The following is a 24281-nucleotide window of genomic DNA, read 5'->3' as shown; positions in this document are numbered from 1 at the left end:
TCTGGGTATGGAAAGGAACATACACATCTGACAAGTTTGCCAAGGACTTTTAAACTGCTTAATACAATAAAACCCTCCTAGAACTTTCAACCAATGTACATAACCTACTACCATATTTTGTTTTACTATATATCCCTTCTTAGAATATTTTATTTTACTATGTTACATTAAAATTTTTAATACATGTGTTAAATTCATTAAGACTTTGTTGACCTTTAACATAAAACTGTTATCTCTCCCAAATATTCTAGAATACAGTTTTTCCAAATTTCATAAATGTAATTTTCCAAAATACCCATACTTTAAATACAATGCTCTGTTCTAGACATCATTTTAAAAATACACCAATGACAAACAGAATGGACTTATGAACATGTACCTGAGATTTTTTAAAATACACTTCTAATCAGTGTATTTAGGATGGGATATGAAATTGACTTATGGATTATTAATAAAACATGCTGAGGACTCAGCAAACTAATGTCTTACAGTTTACAAATTAAAAATCATTGCCCTTCTTTGACTCTTCACTGTTTTATATGAACATGTATTCTATGTAATAGACTGGATTCTTTTTTATTGCTTCACAGGCTTTATTGTTAAAGAAAATTCATCTTAATTACTCAGTTGTATGGCATAAAATCATTTAATTTCCCAAAATCATTAATAAAAAAAATACTAAATGACAGAATAATGGGTAATCAACTGTATTCTTACATAAACACTGGTCAATACCTGGTGATAATCAAAACATGAAGAACAGAAATCCGTTTTATCAGTGATGCTTTACAGTGACCAACTTTGAACTCTCGCATTAAAATGCTAGTAAGTGGCTCTCCCACTTACTGACTGGGAGACTTTGAACAAGTAATAAAATCCTTATGCATAAATGAAGAATAATATTGGTCCAACATACTGAGAATTAATGTGATTAAAGAATAGGCAGCACAATGTCTAGCCTAAAGCAGATAGGTGCCCAGTGCATTGGTACATTATGAGAGTGTTTTGTTTTTAAAATTTGTGTTTTCTGCATATCAAATTTTAATTATATTTTTCTTGGTCCATCTTTCCTATCCTTACCTTTATTTCATAAGAGGCAGATAGAAATTTTCAACCATCTGCCATGTAGATTTTGTAACTCACTTCAACATCCACAAATAAAATTGAAAACTCTTAAGATTCTTTCATGTCCTGACACCTCATCTTCTTTCTTTCTCTCTCAGCTGAAAATATGGCATTTGGAAAAAATATATATATGCATGGTATTTGCCCCAGTTTATACCCCAACTCTGATATGAAGTCTGATTTCTATCCCTTCTACAGAGGGGTTCAGAGAATTTGCTGAAAACAAGCTTATACTCTTAACTATGTGGCTTAAATATTTATTTTTCGCTTTGCCTTATGATGTGTGTGTGTGTGTGTGTGTGTTTGTGTGTGTACATATATTTGTTAAAAGTTAAATATAGTGAAGTTTTATACTTATAAAACTTCAATTATATTTGTATTTTACCAAGAACTTTATAAGGATCAGGTGTATGTAAGCAACCTACTTCAAAATATTCCCTATTTTCTTTGGTCTCCCATTTGCCTTTTGTTTGTTCTTGTGGGATCAATCTTCTATCCTCCTTTAAACAATCCTTTCAATGTTTTCAATAAAAGGCTAGATTGTAAATATTTTTGGCCTTATGGGCCATACTATCTATGTTAAAGTATTTAACCCTACAGTTGCTGTAGGAAAACAGTCACAGAAAATATGCAAATGAATGAGCATGAATGTGGTCAAATAAAACTTTATTTATAAAAATAAACAATGGACTGAATTTGGTCCCAGGGATATAGTTTACACACTCCTCATCTAAATACAAAATTTCTATGCTTCTTTTCCTTTCTTATAAGTAATACTTTGGTCAAGCCACCATTTCCTCATCCCTCTCCCAATTTGGATTACCAAAATACCTACTGACTAGATTCCCAGTCCCTAGATTCTCCCCTGTAATCCACTCTGCCTTCACAGAATTAATCTACCTTGAACAGCAAATGGAACCCTCTAGTGACTCTCCCAGATTTTTCAGCTTGATATTCAAGATTCAAGACCTTTTATAATCTGATCCCCATCTGGTTTTATGGCTCATATTCCCACTAGACCCTTCCTCTCTAACAAGATGTCTCTTCTCACTGTTCACTGTTCCCATCTCCACCACACACACATATACACATTCCTTCTATTCCTCAAGTGTCATAATAAATTAGACAAAAAAATTTTTATCGATTATGATCAACACTCTTATTTAACAGAAAAGGAAAATCAGATCCAGAAAAGTTAACAGACATATAACTGACCGCATAGTCTGGATGTGACTTGCTTTGGCCAATGAAATGTGAGCAAAATTAACATATACCACTTCTCAACAGAAGCTTTAAGAGTCATCAGTTCTGCCATTGCTCTTTCCACCTGCCATGAAAACAGTGGTGTCCCGTAGAAGCTGTTCCTTCAACCACTGTCCCAGACTTAAAAAGACATACTGGAGAGAGAGACAGACAACCTATAGCCAACACATAAGGTGGTCAAGAAATAATATTTTGTTTTAAGTAACTGAGATTTGGCACTTGTGGACCAATGCAGCATAATCTAGCAAAAACTGATTGATACTCTGCTTTCTGCTAAGACTTTGCAACTCTATATAACTCATCTAATAGGATACTAATAGGCATCCCTGAAGGTTAAGTTGAATGTATACAGCAATTTCTATTAGCCATTCATAAAGAAGTCCTTCCTTCATGCTCAACCAGTTAACTTGGAACAAAACTTTGGAAATCATGGGCATGTAAGTAGAAAGCATATGGTATGTGTATGGGGAGGGGTGTCATAAGAGACATAGGAAGAAAAATAACATGAAAAGAAAGAATAAATAAAAAAAGAAAGAAGACAAGGAGAGAAATTAAAAGGAAATGGAGATGAGGAAAATGAGCAGGGAAGAGAGAAAGAAAAATGTTAAAAGAAAGGCAATATTATTCATACATTATATGCATGTATGATATTGTGACAGTGAAACCCATTATTCTGGTACAATTAGTATGCACTTATATTTAAAATGAAATAGAAGCAGCAGATCCAAATGGCAGATCTATTAAATTAGATAAAGCTGTGGGAAAACAAAAAGACAATATTATTCATAGGCTATAAAATCCAGTGGCAGATTTCTTTCATGATTTTCTTTGATTAAAAGAAGGAATGAATTTATGCTTTTCATAGTGCTGTTAACTCTATTTAAAAAAAGTTATAAGATTTAAAAATGAAAATGATAGATGATTAAGTATTAGTCAAGATGAGGCTTTCAGCCTCATCTTCCCATCTGATCATACTATCCTACGACAACACTGTCCTTGAATGATAGATAACAGTATGCTAACATATCAAAGCTAAACACCAACAGGCCAGGTAGGTTGCTGTTATGATTATTCAATGATATTAAAATTCAAGAAGCAAAAGCCTTAAATGGGAGGATTCCATTTCTGGAAAGCCTTGGTTCTCTTTGAATTTATCCTCAGCATCATGCAATACAGGAAGATATAATTTTATGCAGCCTTTAAAATCTACCAAGTATCCTGCAATGTATTCTGATAGTCAATAACACTGCTCTCTGATTTTATGTACTTTACCTTTGTACTATATTAAACCACATACACAGAAAGGAGGAATTTCAGACTTTGATTTCAGAGCATTTTTATACATGACTGGTTTTACTGTCACAATCCATACCCTTTAACTGATAGCGGATTTCATGTGACATCAGAAATCAACCAACCATACAATTGATGATGTCATGATGTCATTTGCACTCTAAAGGACTACTGGTTAAAGATTTAAAATTTCATATGGATAAATTCTGTCTTGCTTCAAAAACATTTTTCTATCATTTTTGCTCTTTTCCTTGGTCCCAGGATTACATGAACCATAGTTAAATCAGTTATCACTTGTTTCTTTAAATTCAAAATTACCAAATTGAATGTCCTACCAAAGATAACTTAAACGTGGGAGAAAATGTGTCAAGAACACTGCCAATGACATTTTGATAATGTTTCCATTCAATTTTACTCAAATTTTGTTACTTTACATATTCATAAGGTCTTTTATCCTCAAAGTGCTATGTTTTGTTCTCAGTTATTATGATAACATGTCACCCTTAAAGACAATCCTACTCATGAAACAACTTATATACTAAAATCAGGTAGGTAATGACAATACTTCTGATTTATTTTACATAATATGATTTTTTTTCAAATCACAGATGTTGCTAAAAGAGAAAAATGTTCTTTAAAATTCTTTACCATAAATCTTTTTTTTTTTCCTGCAAATCCTTTTTTTTTTTCTCACAAAGGGAACGTGAATAGAGGTAAAAGAAGACAAAACTTGACCTTTTGTGATCCCAGCATTAATGGGTCTGTTCATAATTCAATCTATGTGTGTGTGGGAGCATCCATGTGGAAACATAGAAGCCTGAGAGACATAAAGCCTTTCCCTTTAAACATTATCTGACCCTATCAGTCCCATTCACAAAAGAAGGCTTACGTATGCATATGCTGAAAAAATGCACCATCTCATTGTGCAACAGAAAGCCTACTCATTCTCCATGGAAATGCAGCACGGAAGTGACACTTGTACAGAATTTGGGAGAGTGACAAATGAGCAGAAGGTAGCAAAAAAAAAAAAAATGAATATTCTGGTGAGGAAAGAAGCCAAACTTCTGACAGAATGCAAATGTGCACATGTTTATAGACATACACATAGGTTTTACCTAACACATAGGGAAGTTTGACCATATTTATATGACACATGCATGCAACTCTTGAATTCAATTAAATTCTCAAGATGATTTATAGTCAGCACAAAATACTGTTCAGCTTATAATCATTCTGAAGTGTATACTTAATGAGGTTGTGCATTTCTGAGCCATACATTGTGAATATCATATATTAGCTATTATTAATGAGGCTTTGAGGATCTTCTGGCTTTTCCAGTGATGGGTTCAGCTGTCAGTCTGAATTCTCTGTGGTTTTGAATCCACCCATATTATTAAAGAGAATTCTAGAGCACTTTGCACAGAACTGTCACTTGAAATCATCACAAAGGGCGGCAGCCTCTATGCTAGGAACATCATTGTGGCATATAACATACAGGATGATCTCAAAGTCAGATCAGCACTTCAACTTCAGACCAAGAAACTTTTTAATTAACAACATATTTAAGATGAGTCAAGGGGGTGGGCAGAGAGATTAAAATAGTATTTTAAAGCTTCCTAAATCTCTTCTTTGTTTCAGGCCCAAGGATACAGTTTGGGGGGGGTGTTGTTTGTTTTGTTTTGATTTAGGTTGAAAAGTAAACATAACCCAGAATTGATAAACAAAGACTGAAAAAGACATGGGAGGCTGTAAGCAAGGTTAGGCATCTCTTCATTTGGAAGTTGAGGTGCAGTGTAACTACCAGGGAACCTGAAGTGTGTGGCACCACTTATTCCCAGCACTTTACTGCCAATTTTTTAAATAGTTTCCTTGAACCTTTCCCAGACAGATTTGACCTATTTCCAACCAGAGGTCCTTTATGTGCTGCCTTTAGGCCTATTCAACAGTTTAACATCCCCATTCTCATTCCCCTCATAGGGGAAGGAAGGGACAATTAAAAATAGAGACATTTTAAGTGTCTTCATAACGTACCTGGAAATAGGCATATGTTGATGGCAACAAGAAAAAAGTCAACTGTACCTTTTGACGAGTGACCGTGCCTTATACCTCTAACTACAGGTGTACAATTGACCAAGGGTCCCAACTACTCTGCTCCTGAAATCCATCACCATGTTTGTACCGATGGGAATACTAGGTCAGATGCATCCTTGAGAGTCACAGAATTCCTCTGATGGCCAACTTTGACTCAAGGATATACTAACAGCTTTGCCAAACCTTTCTTGACTGCACAGTGGTCTAGGATGCTTCCACCCAATCTTTCTTTCCTCTCTCCCTTACTTGGGGTTAGGTCTACATTTTTGTCTGACAGATCTCTTAACCTTATTAAGGACTGGCATTTCTTCCAATAAAATCCATACCTATACCTTGGCTTCTTCTTTTCAGAAATTTTAAAATAGCACACTTTTTAAATGGCAATAATAAATCACATACAAATTTCCAAGAAGCTTACTTTAACATGTATCATCATCTTATAGTGGCTGTATGAGGTGTACATTATTACTCCCAGTTTTCATGTGGAAAATTTCATGAAATAAAACAAAATTTTAAGATAAAATTATAGTCAGCAGAAAAGGATATAAATTTTATGTGTATGATGTTTAATTTGGTTTGAGATATGTGCAGAATGTTATATTTATGTAAAACATAATTTTTCCTCAAATTTCTTATTTTTCTTTTCCATCAGGATTTGACATCTCTGTATGTGAATTAGACCTAAAACTTGATGTCACAGTCTTTTTCTAAATTAAAACACAAGAACTTATATATCCAAACTAATATATATGCTTTCCAAGTAATCTCTTAGAAATTATTCTTATAGCCTCTTTGGGGATTCTGCTGTTTTAAAAAAAGAAACTATTTTCATAGATTGTCAAATTTATTTAGAGATTATTACACACACACACAAACACACACATGCATACACACATGCATACACACACCCTTTTGTCAGATCTTTGATTTTTGAAGAACACAAAAGAAATTTTGAGCCATATCTGATAAAGTAAGTAGATGACCATTTAAAGTACTGTATAGAAAGAACACTGAGGTGTTAAACATACAGATGATGATATAAAGAAGAAATACCAAAGAAGTATAGACATTATTGTATTTTGGGGACAATTTGTATTTCTAATGTTGCTAACAAGGTAGAATTAAAAATTATATATTTAGCATAATGATCATTTTTCTGATCCAATAAACTTTTCAATTTCAATGAAATTTATAATTTTGCATAAAATATCAAAGGGCAAAATAATTATAATGATTTAAAGGAGGAAAAACATTTAAACTGTTATTCTTTTAGATAATTTCCTATTTAATCTCTAATACTAACTGGTTTTGTTAAAGATAATTTTAATTATACTGATAAATCTAGAGAGACATTTGCATTTCTCAAAATTTATAAGATACATGCCATATTTATTTTAAATTTATTGTGAAATGTAATAAAACTTTCCAGTTCTGATAATACCTTTTACAAACACATAGAAAATGATTTTTTTTAAGTTTGTAATAGTAACTTAGTCTTATAACTTGTTACTATTCAGTAGAATGAGACAGAACTATAACTGAAATCTATATAACTATTATTTATTGCATTTTAGAAATGATTCAAGTTTAATTTTTCTTATGAAATAGTCGCTACTGACAATGCTAATCAATATTTACACTATCATATTTAATACCAGACATACATGTCCCAAATATTATTATAGTTTTGTGTAAGAGTTGAAATCACACAGAAAAATTTGATGCAGTATATTTATTCATCTCTTATGAAATATATGGTTAATGAAGAAGATGAAATCACAATGATGACAAAATATTAAAATCCTAAAGCTTGGATAGACTTCTGTGCCGAAGTGTCAAAAGAAAATTATATAAATAGTTTATTTTGTAACTTTCACATTATCATATTTCTTAAGTTGCTTATAGAGTTTATACACTGACAGTAATACATGAAAATTAGCAAATTTATTTTTATTCCTCAGAAAGATTAAATGCTTTTTCATTCTAGAAAACTACATAAAGATAATTTCCCCCTTTTGTCTAATACCTATTTTGTATTATTCTTTCATTTATGGAATATGCTGTCAACATCACAGCATGAGCTTTGGAGAGAAGAAGGTTTGATTTAATAATTCTTCATTACAATATTGTCTACAGAATCTTATGATTAGCTTCCTTACACTTGACATTGCAAACTACAGTTTTCCCTTGGTAAAAGATAACCTTGTTAGCATACCTAAATTTCAGAACAATAACTCTATTCTTAGAAGTTACATAATAAAAAACAGATCTAGATTTATTAAAAATTTAAATACAATTTATGTTTTCCCTGTGTTGACATGTTTTACAATTTCCAGGTTCAAGTTACATGTAATAATTTACTAATTTAGGAAATTTATGAGAAAATAGTCATAAGACATTTTTCAGAAAATCCTGTTTTGATTCATTCTTTCAAGCACACAATGATTTTTCAGGTTGTCTGTATCAGTAAAATAATGTCAAGGATCTTTTACATCATATGTTATTATCAATTAACAATAGTTGAATAACTATAATACCCAAAGTAAAATTTAACTTAATTTTAAAATTAAATCATTGTTATTTTAATATAGTTACAAAATAACTCTCTTACTTCTTCTTGTGCTTTATGGTGCTCCTTTGCTGTCATTGAAAGAATGACTTTTTCTGTCATTTTCTCCTTTTCATCATTGAAGGCCAAACTCAACTAAAAGAAATAAATAAATGACATGAAAATATTATTGACTCCTAATAGCAAATTTTATTCAAACAACTTATTTAGCATAATATTGAAGGTAATTTGTATTAATTTTGCCTTTCCATATATGAAAATTAACTTGCTTAGATTGAATAGAAAGTTCATTTATATATTTAAAACATTTAACACACTGAATTTTTTACTTCTCTTTTATTGTTCTTAGGATTACTAAACATGACTTTGGGAGGGCAAGTCCCTAACTGCAGACATTCAACACTGAGAGTTTTTTAAAGCATTTTTAAAATGAACTCACAATGTTTTAAAAAATTTAGGCTGATATTCTCTATTAAAACCTTTCAGTGCAAGTAGGGGGGAAATTGCCTGCTTTTACATCAGGATAAGAAGCCAAAGACATAAAAGTGTCACTCTAGAATGTGTCAAGTGATACTATTTCATAACAAAGTATCATGTATCTACATACCCATTACCTCCAACCTACTCCATTTACAAAGTCAGATAAAGGTCGTCTAGTATGGCTCTATTACTTTAAAAATAATCTATGGAAACAAAATGTCATTTTTCAACAAACAATAAAAGCTAAACTCAGTAATATTTACTCAATATACTGACATTAACAGAAAGAAAGAGAACAAGAACTGATAGGGAACCCCTGAACAGCAATATTAATAACTCTTAAACAATGACTTGCCATACCATATGTCCTTAATGAGAATTGAGGTAAAAATGAATAATAACCATGTTTTTAAGTTTTGTTTTGTTGATGTTGCTGTTATAAGTAAGATTTTTCTGTTGTATTTCTGGAAAATCATGTTTGAATTAACATGTATCTTTAATCCATACCCTGCCTGAAGACCTGTGCCTCCTTTATTTTGGATAAAGCGGGAGATGCAGGTTGAACATGTCTTCCTTAATCTAGCTGTGCATAGAAGTTAGAAAAATAGTGTCAAAGCTGTGAACATCCTATTAGTGATATATGATACAGTTCAGTCCTTTAGACATTCTGATTTGGTAGAAGGGTGGAGTCCAGAAATCTTTAGGTGACCTGATGATTATTTCAGGTAAGGAATTGACACGTATTTCTATAAAGGGGCAGTCAGTCAATATTTTAGGCTTTGGGGAATGGGAGGTGGCATCCAGTCTCTGTTTACTTACTCAACTCTGCCAATGTAGCATGAAATAGACAATGCATAAATGAATGAGCATGGCTAGGCTTCAGTAAAATTTAAACAACAAACAAACAAACACAAAAAATAGGTGACAGGTTGAATTTGGCCTACAGGCAGGGGTTGGCCAATCCCTGCTTCAGATTAAGAACCATTACAGGTTCATTTGGTTTTTGTTTTTGTTTTTAAATCACCATATAAGACTGGTCTTAGGATCATTTTCTCCTGAGAATATTTGTTCCTTTGATGAAGTGATACAAGAAACAAAAACTTAAATATAGTGTTCAATTCCACACATGGAAGTGTATGTGTGAACCCTGGCACAACATACTGGCCTTAAGTCTCTGGTTCATTATCAGGGGAGTTTTTATCTCAGGAGGAGAAGGGTAAAGAAGGCAGCAATTGTAGAATATTCATCACCTTATCATGATCAAAGTTAATTTCCACGTGTAAAAACTTTCAGAGCAGATCTTTTAAAAAGGGAAGCAAAACAAAACAAAAAAAGCACAAAATTCTTTGGTATCACAGTAGGTAGGTCAGATTCTAATGAGGTTTCCCAGGGTTGCGACATTTAGAGCTGCTTTCAAATAACTATTTCACAGGTAAAAATTCGTTACCTTTGAAAGCATCACAGTTGGAAAAAATTACCTCCACTCTAACATCCAAATTCCAAAGAAGCACTACACTAATCTATAGAAATGGAGGGAAAAGCATAATGTTCATAGTGTCCAACAGCAAAGGAGTTCAGTAAGAGTAAGAAATCATCAACAAAATATAAACATATTTAGATGGGGCCTATTCTGGAAATAGACAACCACACCAAGAGAAATATTTTAATGTGATCATTTAAAGAAAATTATTGAGAGTGAAAGGTCAAATGAAAAGAGTGAATTTTCACCCTGATGTATTAATAATATGCAGTGCTAATAGTATCTTTCCTTCAAAATCCACAACACGATAACAATAGTAGGATTCTTTGCTTCTGTCATTTATGATGTTAATATCCTGTTTTTTTATTAAGACAAAACTAGTTGCCTTTGATTTGCAGTCCTCATCTCAAATATATTAAATAAATTTTTGTTGAGGTTTCTTGAGGTTGATTTTTCATGTGTTGAAGAGGGCAAAAAGTTCAAAAATTAAAATTCAAAAACAAACAGAAAGATAGCTAAAGTTTGTATGTAACTGTGAAAAGCCATATCCCTAGCAAGTTGTAGAAGGAGAAACCTACTTTATTCTAAATGTTATCTTGGCCCTTTTAAATGTGAGAAAATGCTTCCAAATATTCATCGTTCACATCAAAATCTAACAAGCTAAGTGGCAAAGTTTAATTCACCACTTTTGCCAGGTCTGCTGGTAAGATTTTAAAAACATGTAACAAACATTAGACATCCATAATTAAGTTAAATTTGGACTCATTCAGTATTAATGGGAACCAGAATAGAACAAGAAAGAGACTAGTCAATAATTATAGCAGAAAGGGAAGAAATAAGAAACATAATGGATTTGTCAAAGAAAACTGAACAAAAATACTTCAGGGAAACAGTATTGCTAGATAAACAGAAGATAAAAATGAATAAATTCACCTTGAACAGTTTAAGAACCAAGAAAAAACCTCCACAAAAGTGTATCAACAGATTCCAATGAAATGACTTGTATTGGTTGTGACCTTTCGAATTATATCTATTTTATTTAAAACTATTAACACTAAGGTTTCAGGCATTGTCCCTCTCTAAAATCCAGAAAGATTAAGGTTGAATAATGTACAAGTCTATATAAAACATGTGGCCCCTTGTGACATAATTGAAAGTAATCTTAATCTTGAGGAATTCTTTGAACACTTGTTGGCTCAGGAAGCTTTCCCATGGACACCCTAAAGAGGAGAACATGCTAAAATCTTCCTGTTGCAGAAGTACAGTTAGTTAGAATAGCAGTGAACTTAGGTTACGTGCATCATTAACAGCTGATGACTTTTCTTTTTACCTCTCTTCAAAATATTTTGAAGTTTGTTTATAAAAAATCAAGTAGATTGTATAATAACTTGTATATGATTGCTAGATAAAATATATTTTACAGAAAAATAACTCAAACTGGTCACTCTAGAGTACAATCATTATATCTTTAGAAAAAGTTCGATAATTCAAACCAGTGGGTCTGTTCTGCCCACATAATTCATACCCACATTCCACATAGGTACTAGCAAAAGGGAAAAAGTCTATTAGCCGATCCAAACCCTTGTGGCTCTGAATTGTGGTTCTCCAAGTCATTTTTTCCCATGTTCAGAACAACTACTAATTCAAATATGAAGTACATGATAATATGTTGTGTATAATGCCCTTAATAAATAAACGTGATCTGACAAGAAAACTGAACCTACATATCAGAAATGTAAACTTTTCACCAGCGTCTATTGATCTATTAGTAAATTATGTGATCCATACTCTACATGCATATCAATATAAGCAATACAGTTTACCATAAACAATGGGATAATCAGCTTTCATACATATTGACAAGTTTCCCAATGGTCTGTTAATATACAAAAGACTGGGACAAATTACTTATTTATATATACAAAACATGGTTATAAAGGCCAGCTGCAGGTATTTTTTTGGAAAGTGCATTTTAATAAGGTCCTATTCAGTTACAGAACAAATGGGGAAGAAGTAGTTTGCACTACAGAGTTTAGCGCAAGAGCTTTCTCTTTTTCTAACCACGAAATCAATCATTTGTCCAGACTGTGGGAGTCAGAGTTAGTTACTGAAAAGAGCTCCGTATATAAACAAGTCAATAACTCATTGTGTGTTATTGTCCAGCTGAAGAAGTCGGCTTTCAAAAAGCTGCCCCTGCTTCTCTCAGAATGAATGTCACTGTATTCAGGGACTGGGAGAGAGTCTTTTGTTTCTCGCCATTGCTGGTTGCCATTTATGTATGGGAACGGGAGGTAGCTGCTGGGAGAGCAGGGGAAGCTACTATTTCCTGTCATGGATATCCAAGAAAAACCCTGAATTTCATCAGCTTAAATATTTGTATCTAGAAATGCATACTAAAATCTATAAAGAGTGGCCACACGCACAAAAAATAATTGGCAAAGAATTAAATGATAGAGTCTCTACCATTTTAAATTGCATCAGGCTGATATTTTTGGTTCCCTACCTGTCAAAATTCAGGCAATGGATTGAAAAGTTTGAATGTACAAAATCTAACTGATGAACAGGTCAACATGCCAAATAAATGTCATCTATTTATTCTTGCCGTAAGTAGTAAGGTTGATTCTTGAGAACCTCAAATGGGGTTTTCAAAAGGTATGTGTGTATACACACATATTTACATGCTTCTTCTGTTCAACTCTGTTAAAAATAAATATAAATCCATGAAGAAGGTATTGTATTTTGGAACAGTTAATAGAACTTCTTTAAGGAATGATTTCACGTACTCAATACTTGTGGTAAGCTAAGAAAATTCCAACTATCTTTGACTTAAAAGTTAACTGAAATATTCTTTATAATTCAAAGTGTACCTAAATTCATAAGACATAGATATTACCATACTCTTATATATTTTATCTTACTATTTGGTAAGTAGCTACCATTTATTCAGGATCACACCAAGGAATGTGAAAAAGCACAAGATCAGGTTTTAAGGTTCATAATTAGGTTAACCAAATAAAAAATATAAGTGTATCTGTTTAATAAGTGGTCTTTTTCTTTGCCTCTGAAAAATCTGCAGGTGAAATCTAAGTTCTCAATTAGATAGAGTTGTAGCAGTGGGCAAAGAGAAAATTAAGCACTTTAACTAAATTCAGTTCATCCCAGTTCCCCTCACAATTTAGAAAATCACGGCAGTAAGTAATACGACATGCTTCCACATGGAACAAACAGCACTAGATATTTTCCCAGATACAAATAGGTTAATAGCAAATTACCATATGGTTGGATGACTTATAAAAAAACAATAAAAAATGAGAAACCATATTTGGCATGAGGTAGATCATAATTGCTAAATGGAGGTATAACAATACAGTCTACAAGTATGAATGCCAAAAATATTTAGGGTCATAGTGATTGGAGATAAAGAGGTATAAATGTTAAGTAGTATCTCCATAGGAAAAGAAGAGAGAAGTGGTAATAAAAAGTTTTATATTGTTATTGTTTATTAATATAAATATTGTTATTAATTACATGATGAATTTAGTTCTAAGTAGAATTAGTAAAGTGACTTGACATGGCTTTGAAAGGGGGAGGAGAAAAAGACCAGCTGAGCCTTTAGGGATAAGCAGAGAAAAAGAGGCATAGCTGATTCAATCAGTAAATCAATGGTCTGATTGGAAGGAATGTTTCATACAGGGGAACAAGGGCTAGACTTAATTTATTTCTGAATTCAAATATAATGGGGAGGGTTACATGTCAAGTGCCTAGTGCTATAATGAGGACAGAGTCAAGGACTCAGTTCTAAGCTCTACAATGCCTTAGCTCCATCCTCTCAAGCTATACATATTTCAACTGAGTTCCAGTCTTAGAGATGCCTAATAAGTCTAGACCTAGCTCCCACTTTCAACAATGTAGACTCACTTAAGTTCCTTCATAAAGAAATTCAAAAGTGCACCTTCTAGTCGTAGAGAGGAAGCCAAAATTCCTCCAATTCAAAATTGACTATGAACTCTGGCTCTGCCATGAATTAGTTCAGAGACACAGGGCAGTGGTGATGGCTAATACAGCCCAGGCTTCCAAAGCAAGAATCTCTCTCCATCCTTGCTATGCCTTTGAAGAAAGCTACATTTCCAATGCCTGTGGCTTACTGAGGACAGTTTAAGAGAGAATTTATAAAAGAAATCATTAAAGTATTTAATAACTGGGAAACATGCATAACAATCATTTTTAAATTAAAATTAATATTTTCAAACAGTTACAATTTGTCTAAAAGGAGGCAAAAGAGAATTCTCCATAATACTTTAAATGGAACTTATTTAACAATTAAAGAAACATAAATTGCTCTTTTCCTTTTTTTAACTAATCATAAATTCTAGCCCTTCCACATTCTGTAGGGACAAAAATGCCAAGTTAGTCCAGACTCAGTAGCCAGATGATAACTTTCTGCCTAGATATTCTATCATGGTGAGGAATGTCCATCCTCTAAACTGAGCTCATCTTGTGCGGTCAAACTCTCTACTCCATTTTTTCTGTGAGTGCAGTTTTGAGGAACTGCACTTCCCTGGCCAAAGGGTGAGTCCCTGAACTTAGCCAAACCAATCAACCTCTCTTAGGAGAAGCAGTCTTATGCCACCTACAGACATAAAAGTTTAGAAATAATCCATCAGCAGCACCCTAAAGAGATTGTCCCTTAGATCCAGCTCTCCTCACTCTTTCTTTAGCCCCTTCTCCAGAATTCCATGTGCTACCTACCATGTGCCATCCTATTAAGTTCTGGTTTTGTTTAGGTTATCCTGAAACAGGTCCCATTGATTGCAAGCAATAAATCCTAACAGGTTACATATTGTTACATTAGGACACCTGAATGAGTTTCTATTCCTTGCAACTCAAAGTATTCAACTCAAATATATTAATCATGTCAAAAGTTTAATACCTTCCTTCATATATTACAATAAGTAATGTAACAGGAGTAATTGCTTAAAAGTCATCAACATGGTTTTCTTTTAGGTCTTTCCAAATACAAGAATGCTGAAACTACTCCAGACATCCCTAGGATTTGCTTCTGTCCTAGAGGAAATACAGGAAGTCCCAGAGAGGGAGGCAGGAAATTAAGATAGAAGAGTAAATCCTCTGTCTTTTCCATAGGGTGTGGCTAGAGGATGGAGACAACTGTCTGGGAGTAGAAACAAGTCCAGAAGGAGAGAGGTCTTCTGCTCCCCTCCCCGCAATCTGGGACACAGGAAGCATTGTCCTGTAGCAACTAGGATGTAGCTACATTAATAAGATGGCATGGCATGGGCAGTCACAGTGAAGCCTGAGGTTTAGATTTCCTAGACCATCTTTGGTTTCTGAGTGTCTTAAGTCATGGAAGTAGATAAGAGTTAGACTGGTAAGTCAAAGTTATTAGTATAGTGAGGGCAAGTGGCTCTATAGCAAGAGAAGCACCAGAGACCACTCAAGTGAAGGTCAAACAGGAGATTTAGCCAGACCTTGGAAGAAGTCACTAAAGTTGCCAATATTAGAGGAAGTCAAGTTTAAGTTAGATCATCCAAGAAGTACCACCAAAGAAAGTGTCAAAGCCAAAGGAATGGGCTATAGGTTCACAAACTGCAAGGAATAGAGCATCCAGCAACCAGATGAACATGGGACACCTTTCCATTGACCACCAGCTGCCATGCCAATACATACATTCCAGTGGGCCAGCATAGGGCCTGGGGGTCCCTTCTCCCAATATCTTGAGAATATGAAAGTCATATGACTTCTTATTCCATATACCCTAAGAAAAACAACAGGGGCTGGGCATGGAGATACACACCGTAATCCCAGAGATTTGAAAGGTTGAGACAGGAGAATTGCAAGTTCAAGACCAGCCTCAGCAACTTAGCAAAATCCTCAAAAACTTAGTGAGACCCTGTCTCAAAATCAAATGTAAAAAAGGGCTGGGGATATAGCTGAATGATAAAGTGCCCTGGTTTAGATCACCAGTACAAACAAAAAAATTGTTTAAAGACTGCATAATATGTAAATGTTCAAAATTTAAATAAACTTGTAGACTAGAATATCATTATTTATTTAAAATAATTCTGTGAATTACTCAATAATGGCAAGTAATAAAAATTAGGTCTCAAGAAGTAAATAAGATTTAAAATACATATACAATATATAAGAAGGATATAGGTCAAAATATTGGTAACAACTGCTCAAAACATGAGATTATGGGTGGTGTAGCCTCTTTTTTCTTACTCACATCAGCTTATCTCTACTTACTAAATTTTCTACCATATCTTTACACATATGCATTAATCTTGCAATATTGCAGCTTGTCTTATTACCTTTTTATCTTATTATTATTTTCTTATTATTAAGTCAGTATATCTAACTTACTACTCACTTTTTTAATTTTATATTTTCTGTCCATATTGCCCTATTATAATGGCTTTTTCATTAATTTAACTCAATCTTTAAAACATAAACTATAACTCAATGAAAAATCTACAATTTATGAAAAAGATTTTTTAAAAAAGATCACCTTTGCTTTTAAAATTACCAAAGGTCTACTAAATTTATTTGTCAATAAAACAGAAAGTAGTGTCAATTAATGTAGCACAATGGAAAGCTTTTGAATTATTATTTAAAATCGCATTAAACTATATTTATTACTTCTTAAAACTGAGAGAAGACAAATTGAGGTAGAGATAAGGATAGACTCCCAGTCACATGGTTCTGAGTGCTCAGATATACTGCATTATTCAGTCCTCTAAAAAAATCTCAGTTGTGTAGGCGATGCTTAAAAGAGGTTAAGTAACTTGCTCATGAATGCAAGGCAAAGAAAATTGAAGAACAGGGATTCAAATCCAGGCATGTCTGACTCCAGCATCCATGATTTTTAATTATGTCTTGGATACATCAAAAAACATGATAAATAAAGGAAGGAAATAGCTAGATAGTAATAGACAAATTGGCAACTTTTCTTCCATATTGAAGGATAAAGATATGAAAGTCCAGAATCAAAATTACAATTCTATTAATATGAACTGATTTTTATAAATTTAATTAGAAAATTAATTGCATTTGGAGCCATTAGTCTAAGAGAATTTATTTTTGAGTGTTCTACAAAAAAATAAACTGAATTAGGATCCATTAAAATCTCATTAAAATCATTTACCTAACCTACACTTTGTCTCTAAGACTTAAAAAAAAACACTTAATGTCATTGTCTTTTTTTCATTCTGAAAACATCTATTAATGTGTTCTAGGAGTCAGGCAGCCTGCACCGCAGAGGTAGCAGGCGGGCACCCAACCCGCCTGCCTTGCGGAGCTAGGTGGCAGGCAGCCAACCTGCCCAACCACCAGGCCAAGCACAGATGCCATCACAGAGCGAACCCACCTGACCACCATGCCAAGGTCTTTCACCATTGCCGAGCAAGCCAGCAGACCAGCCAGCCCGCCTGCATCATCGAGCTAGACAGAGGCTTCTTTATAGGCTGGTGCAGGCATTTTGAATTATTCCTGAGGGCATGGCCATCATCATTGGAAGGGTAGCTCCCTTCCTGAGACACCTACAGGAGGTTAGAGGACCTTTGACAAGACCCAGGAGTCAAGAAGAGGAGGTATTGAGAGACTCAGGACCAAATCAGAGCCACCGGTTGAGTCTCTCCCACTGGTCAGGTGCCCTGGATGGGGCAGTAGCCCTGAAATGCAGGGAACTTCGTGGAGTAGAGTGTCCCAGTGAGACTCCCCTGCTGGAGCTGAGAACCCAGTCAACCGGGAGCATTCCAGAGGAGGGCCACACAGTGAAAGGCTTCAAAGCAGAGTAAGGGTCTGAGGCCCAGGCCATAGCTCTGGTCCCCAGGAAACGCAGCAGAGGAAGGCCGCTCAGAGAGGAAGTCCCTAACAGGGACAGGCTCCCCAGCCCAGGCAGTAGATCAAGACCCCTGGGAACATCACAGAGAAGGGATTCCCAGTCCAGGTGGTAGTTCTGGACAGAAGGGAAGTGCTCAGAGAAGAGCTGCCCAGTGAAACTTCCCCACTGGGTGAGTCTTCCCCACTGGGTGAGGCTTTCCCACAAGGGCAGTAGAACAAGAGACACAGGCCCAGATCAGACATGCCCCAGTCTGCAGTCTAGTCCCCCTTTGACTGACCATCAGTCAACAAGTGGAGGTGCCTTTGCCCACTGACAGGGAATATACCCCACCTGAAGGCCACCACCCCTAGAGGGGCAACTTCCTAGTGGAGCACCACATTATCAAGTTACTCCAAGACTTCAGGCTACTGAAGGCTAAGAGGTGAGTTATTGGAAATCTACAGAGACAATATTAGTCAAGAGAGGAAAGCTGCAATATCCCAGAGTTTCACTACTAGAGGGGTAGATACCTGAGCAATACGAGAAAAAAAGGGAAGAAAATGTCCCAAACAAACCTAGACAGTATAGCAATAAAATCCAATGACAGCATGGCAGAAGAAATGTCAGAAAGGGAGTTCAGAATGTACATAATTAAATTGATCAGGGAAGGAAACAAGGAGATTAAAGAGCAAATGCAGGCATTGAATGATCACACCAGTTGACAGTTAAAAGAGCAAATACAGAAAGCAAAAGATCATTTCAATAAAGAGTTAGAAATATTGAAAACAAACAGAAATCCTTGAAATGAAGGAAACAATAAAACAAATTAAGAACTCCATAGAAAGCATAACCAATAGGATAGAACACCTGGAAGACAGAATCTCAGATATTGAAGAAAAAATATTTAATCTTGAAAACAAAGTTGACCAAACAGAGACGATGGTAAGAAATCATGAACAGAATCTACAAGAATTATGGAATATCATGAAAAGGTCAAATTTAAGAATTATTGGGATTGAGGAAGGCTTAGAGAAACAAACCAAAGGAATGAACAATCTATTCAATGAAATAATATCAGAAAATTTCTCAAATCTGAAGAATGAAATGGAAAATCAAGTACAAGAGGCTTATAGGACTCCACATACACAAAATTACAACAGACCCACACCAATGCAAATTATAATGAAAATACCTAACATAAAACTAAAGACAGAATTTTAAAGGCTGCGAGAGAAAGAATCAAATTACACTCAGGGGAAAACCAATATGGATATCAGCAGATTTTTCAATCCAGACCCTAAAAGCTAGAAGGACCTGGAACGACATACTTCAAGCTCTGAAAGAACATGGTTGCCAACCAAGAATCCTATATCCAGCAAAATTTACCTTCAGATTTGACGACGAAATAAAATACTTCCATGATAAACGAAAGCTAAAAGAATTTACAAAAAGAAAGCCAGCATTACAGAACATTCTCAGCAAAATATTCCATGAGGAAGAGATGAAAAACAATGATGTAAATCAGCAAAGGGAGGAACTATCCTAAAGGAACAGTCAAATAAAGGAGAAACCAAGTTGTGTCAATGAATGTTAATGGTCTGAACTCATCAATCAAAAGACATAGACTGGCAGATTGGATTAAAAAGAAAGATCCAACAATTTGCTGCCCTGCAAGAGACTCATCTCATAGAAAGAGATTCCCACAGACTAAAGGTGAAAGGATGGGAAAAAACATACCATGCACAAGGACACAGCAAAAAAGCCAGAGTATCCATCCTCATATCAGATAATGTGGACTTCAAGCCAAAGATAGTCAGAAGGGATAAAGAAGAACATTTCATACTGCTTAAGCGAAGCATAAATCAGCAAGACATAATAATCATAAATATCTATGCCCTGAACATTGGCTCATCCATGTACATCAAACAAATCCTTCTCAATTCCAGAAATCAAATAGGCCACAACAATAATACTAGGTAATTTTAACACACCTCTCTCACCACTGGACAGATCCTCCAAACAAAAATTGAACAAAGAAACCATAGATATCAATAACTCAATCAATAATTTAGACTTAACGGACATTTATAGAATATACCATCCAACAAAGAGCAAATACACTTTCTTCTCAGCAGCACATGGATCCTTCTATAAAATAGACCATATTCTATACCACAAAGCTAATGTTAGCAAGTACAAGAAGAGATACTACCTTGTATTCTATCAGATCATAATAGATTGAAATTAGAAATAAATGACAAAGTAAGAACCAGAAACTACTCCAACACCTGGAGATTAAATAATACACTACTGTATGATGAATGGATAACAGAAGACATCAGGAAGGAAATTTAAAAATTCTTAGAGGTAAATGAGAACAAAGAAACATTATTTTAAAATCTCTGGGACACTATGAAAGCAGAAATTAGACGAAAATTTATTTCATGAAGTGCATTCAATAAAAGAAGAAAAAATCAACTAATTAATGACCTAACATTACTGCTCAAAGTCCTAGAAAAAGAAGAACAGAGCAACACCAAAAGTAGTAGAAGACAGGAAATAGTTAAAATCAGACCTGAAATCAATGAAATTGAAACAAAAGAAACAATTGAAAAAATTGACAAAATAATAGATGGTTCTTTGAAAAAATAAACAAAATTGATAAACCCTTAGCCACAATAACAAAGAGAAGGAGAGAGAAAACCCAAATTTCTAAAATTCGGAACGAACAAGGAAATATCACAACAGACACGATCGAAATATAAAACATAATTAGAAGCTATGTTGAAAATCTATACTCCAACAAAATAGAAAATCTCGAAGACATCAACAGGATTCTAGAGACATATGAATTACCTAAACTGAACCAGGAGGACATACACAATTTAAATAGATCAGTTTCAAGTAATGAAAAGAAGAAGTCATCAAAAGCCTACCAATAAAGAAAAGTCCGGGACCAGATGGGTTCTCAGCCAAGTTCTACGAAAATTTTAGAGCTCATTCCAATATTTCTCAATGTATTTCATGAAATAGAAGAGGAGGGAACCCCCCCAAACTCATTCTATGAAACCAATATTACCCTGATACCTAAACCAGACAGAGACACATCGAGGAAAGAAAATTTCAGACCAATATCCTTAATGAACATCGATGCAAAAATTCTCAACAAAATCTTAGCAAATCGCATACAAAAATATATTAAAAAGATAGTGCACCACGATCAAGTGGGTTTTATCCCAGGGATGCAATGTTGGTTCAACATTCGGAAGTCAATAAATGAAATTCACAATATCAACAGACTTAAAGTCAAAAATCACATGATTATTTCAATAGATGCAGAAAAAGCATTTGATAAAATACAGCATCCCTTCATGCTCAAAACACTAGAAAAAATAGGGATAGTGGGAACATTCCTTAACATTGTAAAGGCCATCTATGCTAAGCCCACGGCCAATATCATTCTAAAGGGTGAAAAACTGAAAGCATTCCCCCTAAAACTGGAACAAGGCAGAAATGCCCTCTTTCACCACTTCTATTCAACATTGTCCTCGAAACTCTAGCCAGAGCAATTAGACAGACCAAGGAAATTAAAGGGATACTAATAGGAGAAGAAGAACTCAAACTATCCTTATTTGCTGATGACATGATTATATATTTCTGGTGGAAATTCCACCAGAAAACTTTTAGAACTCATAAGTGAACTCAGTAAAGTAGCAGGACATAAGATCAATGTTCATAAATCCAATGCATTTTTATACATAAGTGATGAATCTTCAGAAAGAGAAGTTAGGAAAACCACCCCATTCACAATAGCCTTGAAAAAAAATAAAATACTTGGGAATCAATCTCACAAAAGAGGTGAAAGACCTCTACAATGAGAACTACAGAACACTAAAGAAAGAAACTCAAGAAAACCTTAGAAGATGGAAAGATCTCCCATGTTCTTGGATAAGCAGAACTAATATTGTCAAAATGGCCATACTACCAAAAGTGCTATACAGATTCAATGCAATTCCAATTAAAATCCCAATGACGTGTCTCACAGAAATGGAGCAAGCAATCATGAAATTCATTGGAAGAATAAGAAACCCAGAATAGCTAAAACAATCCTTAGCAGGAAGAGTGAAGCAGGGGATATCGCAATACCAGACCTTTAAGTATACTACAAAGCAACAGTAACAAAAATGGCATAGTATTGGTACCAAAATAGACAGGTAGATCAATGGTACAGAATAGAGGACATGGACACAAACCCAAATAAATACAATTTTCTCATCCTAGACAAAGGGGCCAAAAATATGCAATGGAGAAAAGATAGCCTCTTCAACAAATGGTGCTGGGAAAACTGGATAGCCATATGAAACAGAATGAAACTAAACCCCTATCTCTCACCCTGCACAAAAATCAACTCACGATGGATCAAGGACTTTGGAATCAGACCAGAGATCCTGCATCTTATAGAAGAAAAAGTAGGTCCAAATCTCCAACATGTTGACTTAGGATCAGACTTCCTTAACAGGACTCCCATTGCACAAGAAATAAAAGCAAGAATCAATAACTGGGATAGATTCAAACTAAAAAGCTTTTTTTTTTTTTTTTTTTTGGTGGTGCTGGGGATCGAACCCAGGGCCTTGTGCTTGCAAGGCAAGCACTCTACTGACTGAGCTATCTCCCCAGCCCCAAAAGCTTTCTCTCAGCAAAGGAAACTATCAGCAATGCGGAGAGAACCTACAGAGTGGGAGAAAATCTTTGCCACTCATACTTCAGATAGAGCGCTAATTTCCAGAATATATAAAGAACTCAAAAAACTCTACACCAAGAATACAAATAACCCAATCAACAAATGGGCTAAGGATATGAACAGACACTTCAAAGAAGAAGATCTACAAGCAATCAACAAACATATGAAAAAATGTTCACCATCTTTAGTAATAAGAGAAATGCCAAATCAAAACTACCCTAAGATTCCATCTCACCCCAATTAGAATGGTGATTGTCGGGGTTTCTAGAGCCCCCAGCCTTAGACATGGTCAAGATGGCGCCTGACGCTGAGCCAAAAGCGGCCAGCTATACAGTAAACAACCAGCAAATTCCAATGATTGGCTAGTTAACGATGTGATTAGAGCATGCCCCCCCTCGTGTACCCATCCTGTGCCTGCAGCTGTCCGCGTTTATCTCGTGTACTCTCCCCTGATTGGTTGAAGTGTATATAAGCCTGGTGGGTGGGAGAGTAGGGGGCAGAAGCTGAGGAAGGGACGGAAGAAGCGGAAGAAGCGGCGGCGGAGACTGGAGCAGAGCTGGAAGCTGGGAGTACGCGGGAGCTGGAAGAAGCTGGGAGAAGGGAAGCTGGGAGTGCGCAGAAGCTAGGGGTAAGAGAAGCGTAGGAGAGGAACTGTGCACAATAAACTTCCAAAGCTTCAGACGTTTGCCGTGTCTCTCTCTGCGGGCAGAGGGGACGCGACAGCTGGTGCTGAAACCCGGGACGATAAAAAGGACAAGGTAAGATATCTTAAAATCTTTTAACAAGCTAAACCGGTTATAAAGAAGTCAAAAAAGGTAAACAGGTAAAGGAGAGGCGCCTCGACGTTCGCGGTATAGCGACTATCCGGATACGCGGAATGCGGTCCAGTTAAAGGGTATCAGGATACGCTATCAGCGGTCCTGGGGGCACGCGGAATGCGGTCCAATTAAAATAAAATAAGGACACACGGAAGGTGGTCCGGTATCGGGACACGCCATCAGCGGTCCTGACGCGTGGAACGCGGTCTAATTAAAGTGAAAGTAGAAACACATTTGGAGCGGTCCAATTAGGTAGTACGTGAAAAGCCGCTATAAAAATTTTAATGCGCACTTGATAGTTTTCCTTTCAGTAATCTCGTTGCTCCTGGCAGCTAGGCCACTGTTTGTTATTGTAACTACCAAAACTAAAGCTATTCAAATTAGTAACAATGGGGTCTGAATGCAGCAACCCCTCAGGGAACTATTAAAAAACAATGGGATGCCATTGAGGGAAAAAAAACAGCTAAAGTAAGAAAAGCCGCTTAGTGTGCCATAAGGGGGATCATCTTCATGAACAGGATCTAATAGCAATAGAAAAGAACGCTTAAAGAGAATAAAGTGAGGAAAAATTGAGTGGTGGT

The 24281-nt window shown here is 35.1% G+C and overlaps 1 protein-coding gene across 2 annotated transcripts in view; it reads right to left on the bottom strand.

Moving 5' to 3' along the window:
- The window catches only part of Dcdc1 (doublecortin domain containing 1), a 494469-nt gene that overhangs the window by 238545 nt on the left and 231643 nt on the right, over nucleotides 1-24281 (bottom strand). For both annotated transcript variants that reach the window (XM_047516704.1, XM_047516706.1), the window contains exon 8: nucleotides 8384-8476. In XM_047516704.1, the coding sequence (XP_047372660.1) occupies nucleotides 8384-8476 (93 nt within the window). The remainder of the gene's footprint in view (nucleotides 1-8383; nucleotides 8477-24281) is intronic.

The sequence above is a fragment of the Sciurus carolinensis genome, chromosome 11, assembly GCF_902686445.1.
Source record: "Sciurus carolinensis chromosome 11, mSciCar1.2, whole genome shotgun sequence".
NCBI lineage: Eukaryota > Metazoa > Chordata > Mammalia > Rodentia > Sciuridae > Sciurus > Sciurus carolinensis.
The sequence above is the reverse complement of the archived record's forward strand: the minus strand, read 5'-3'. Positions and strand labels throughout refer to the sequence as shown.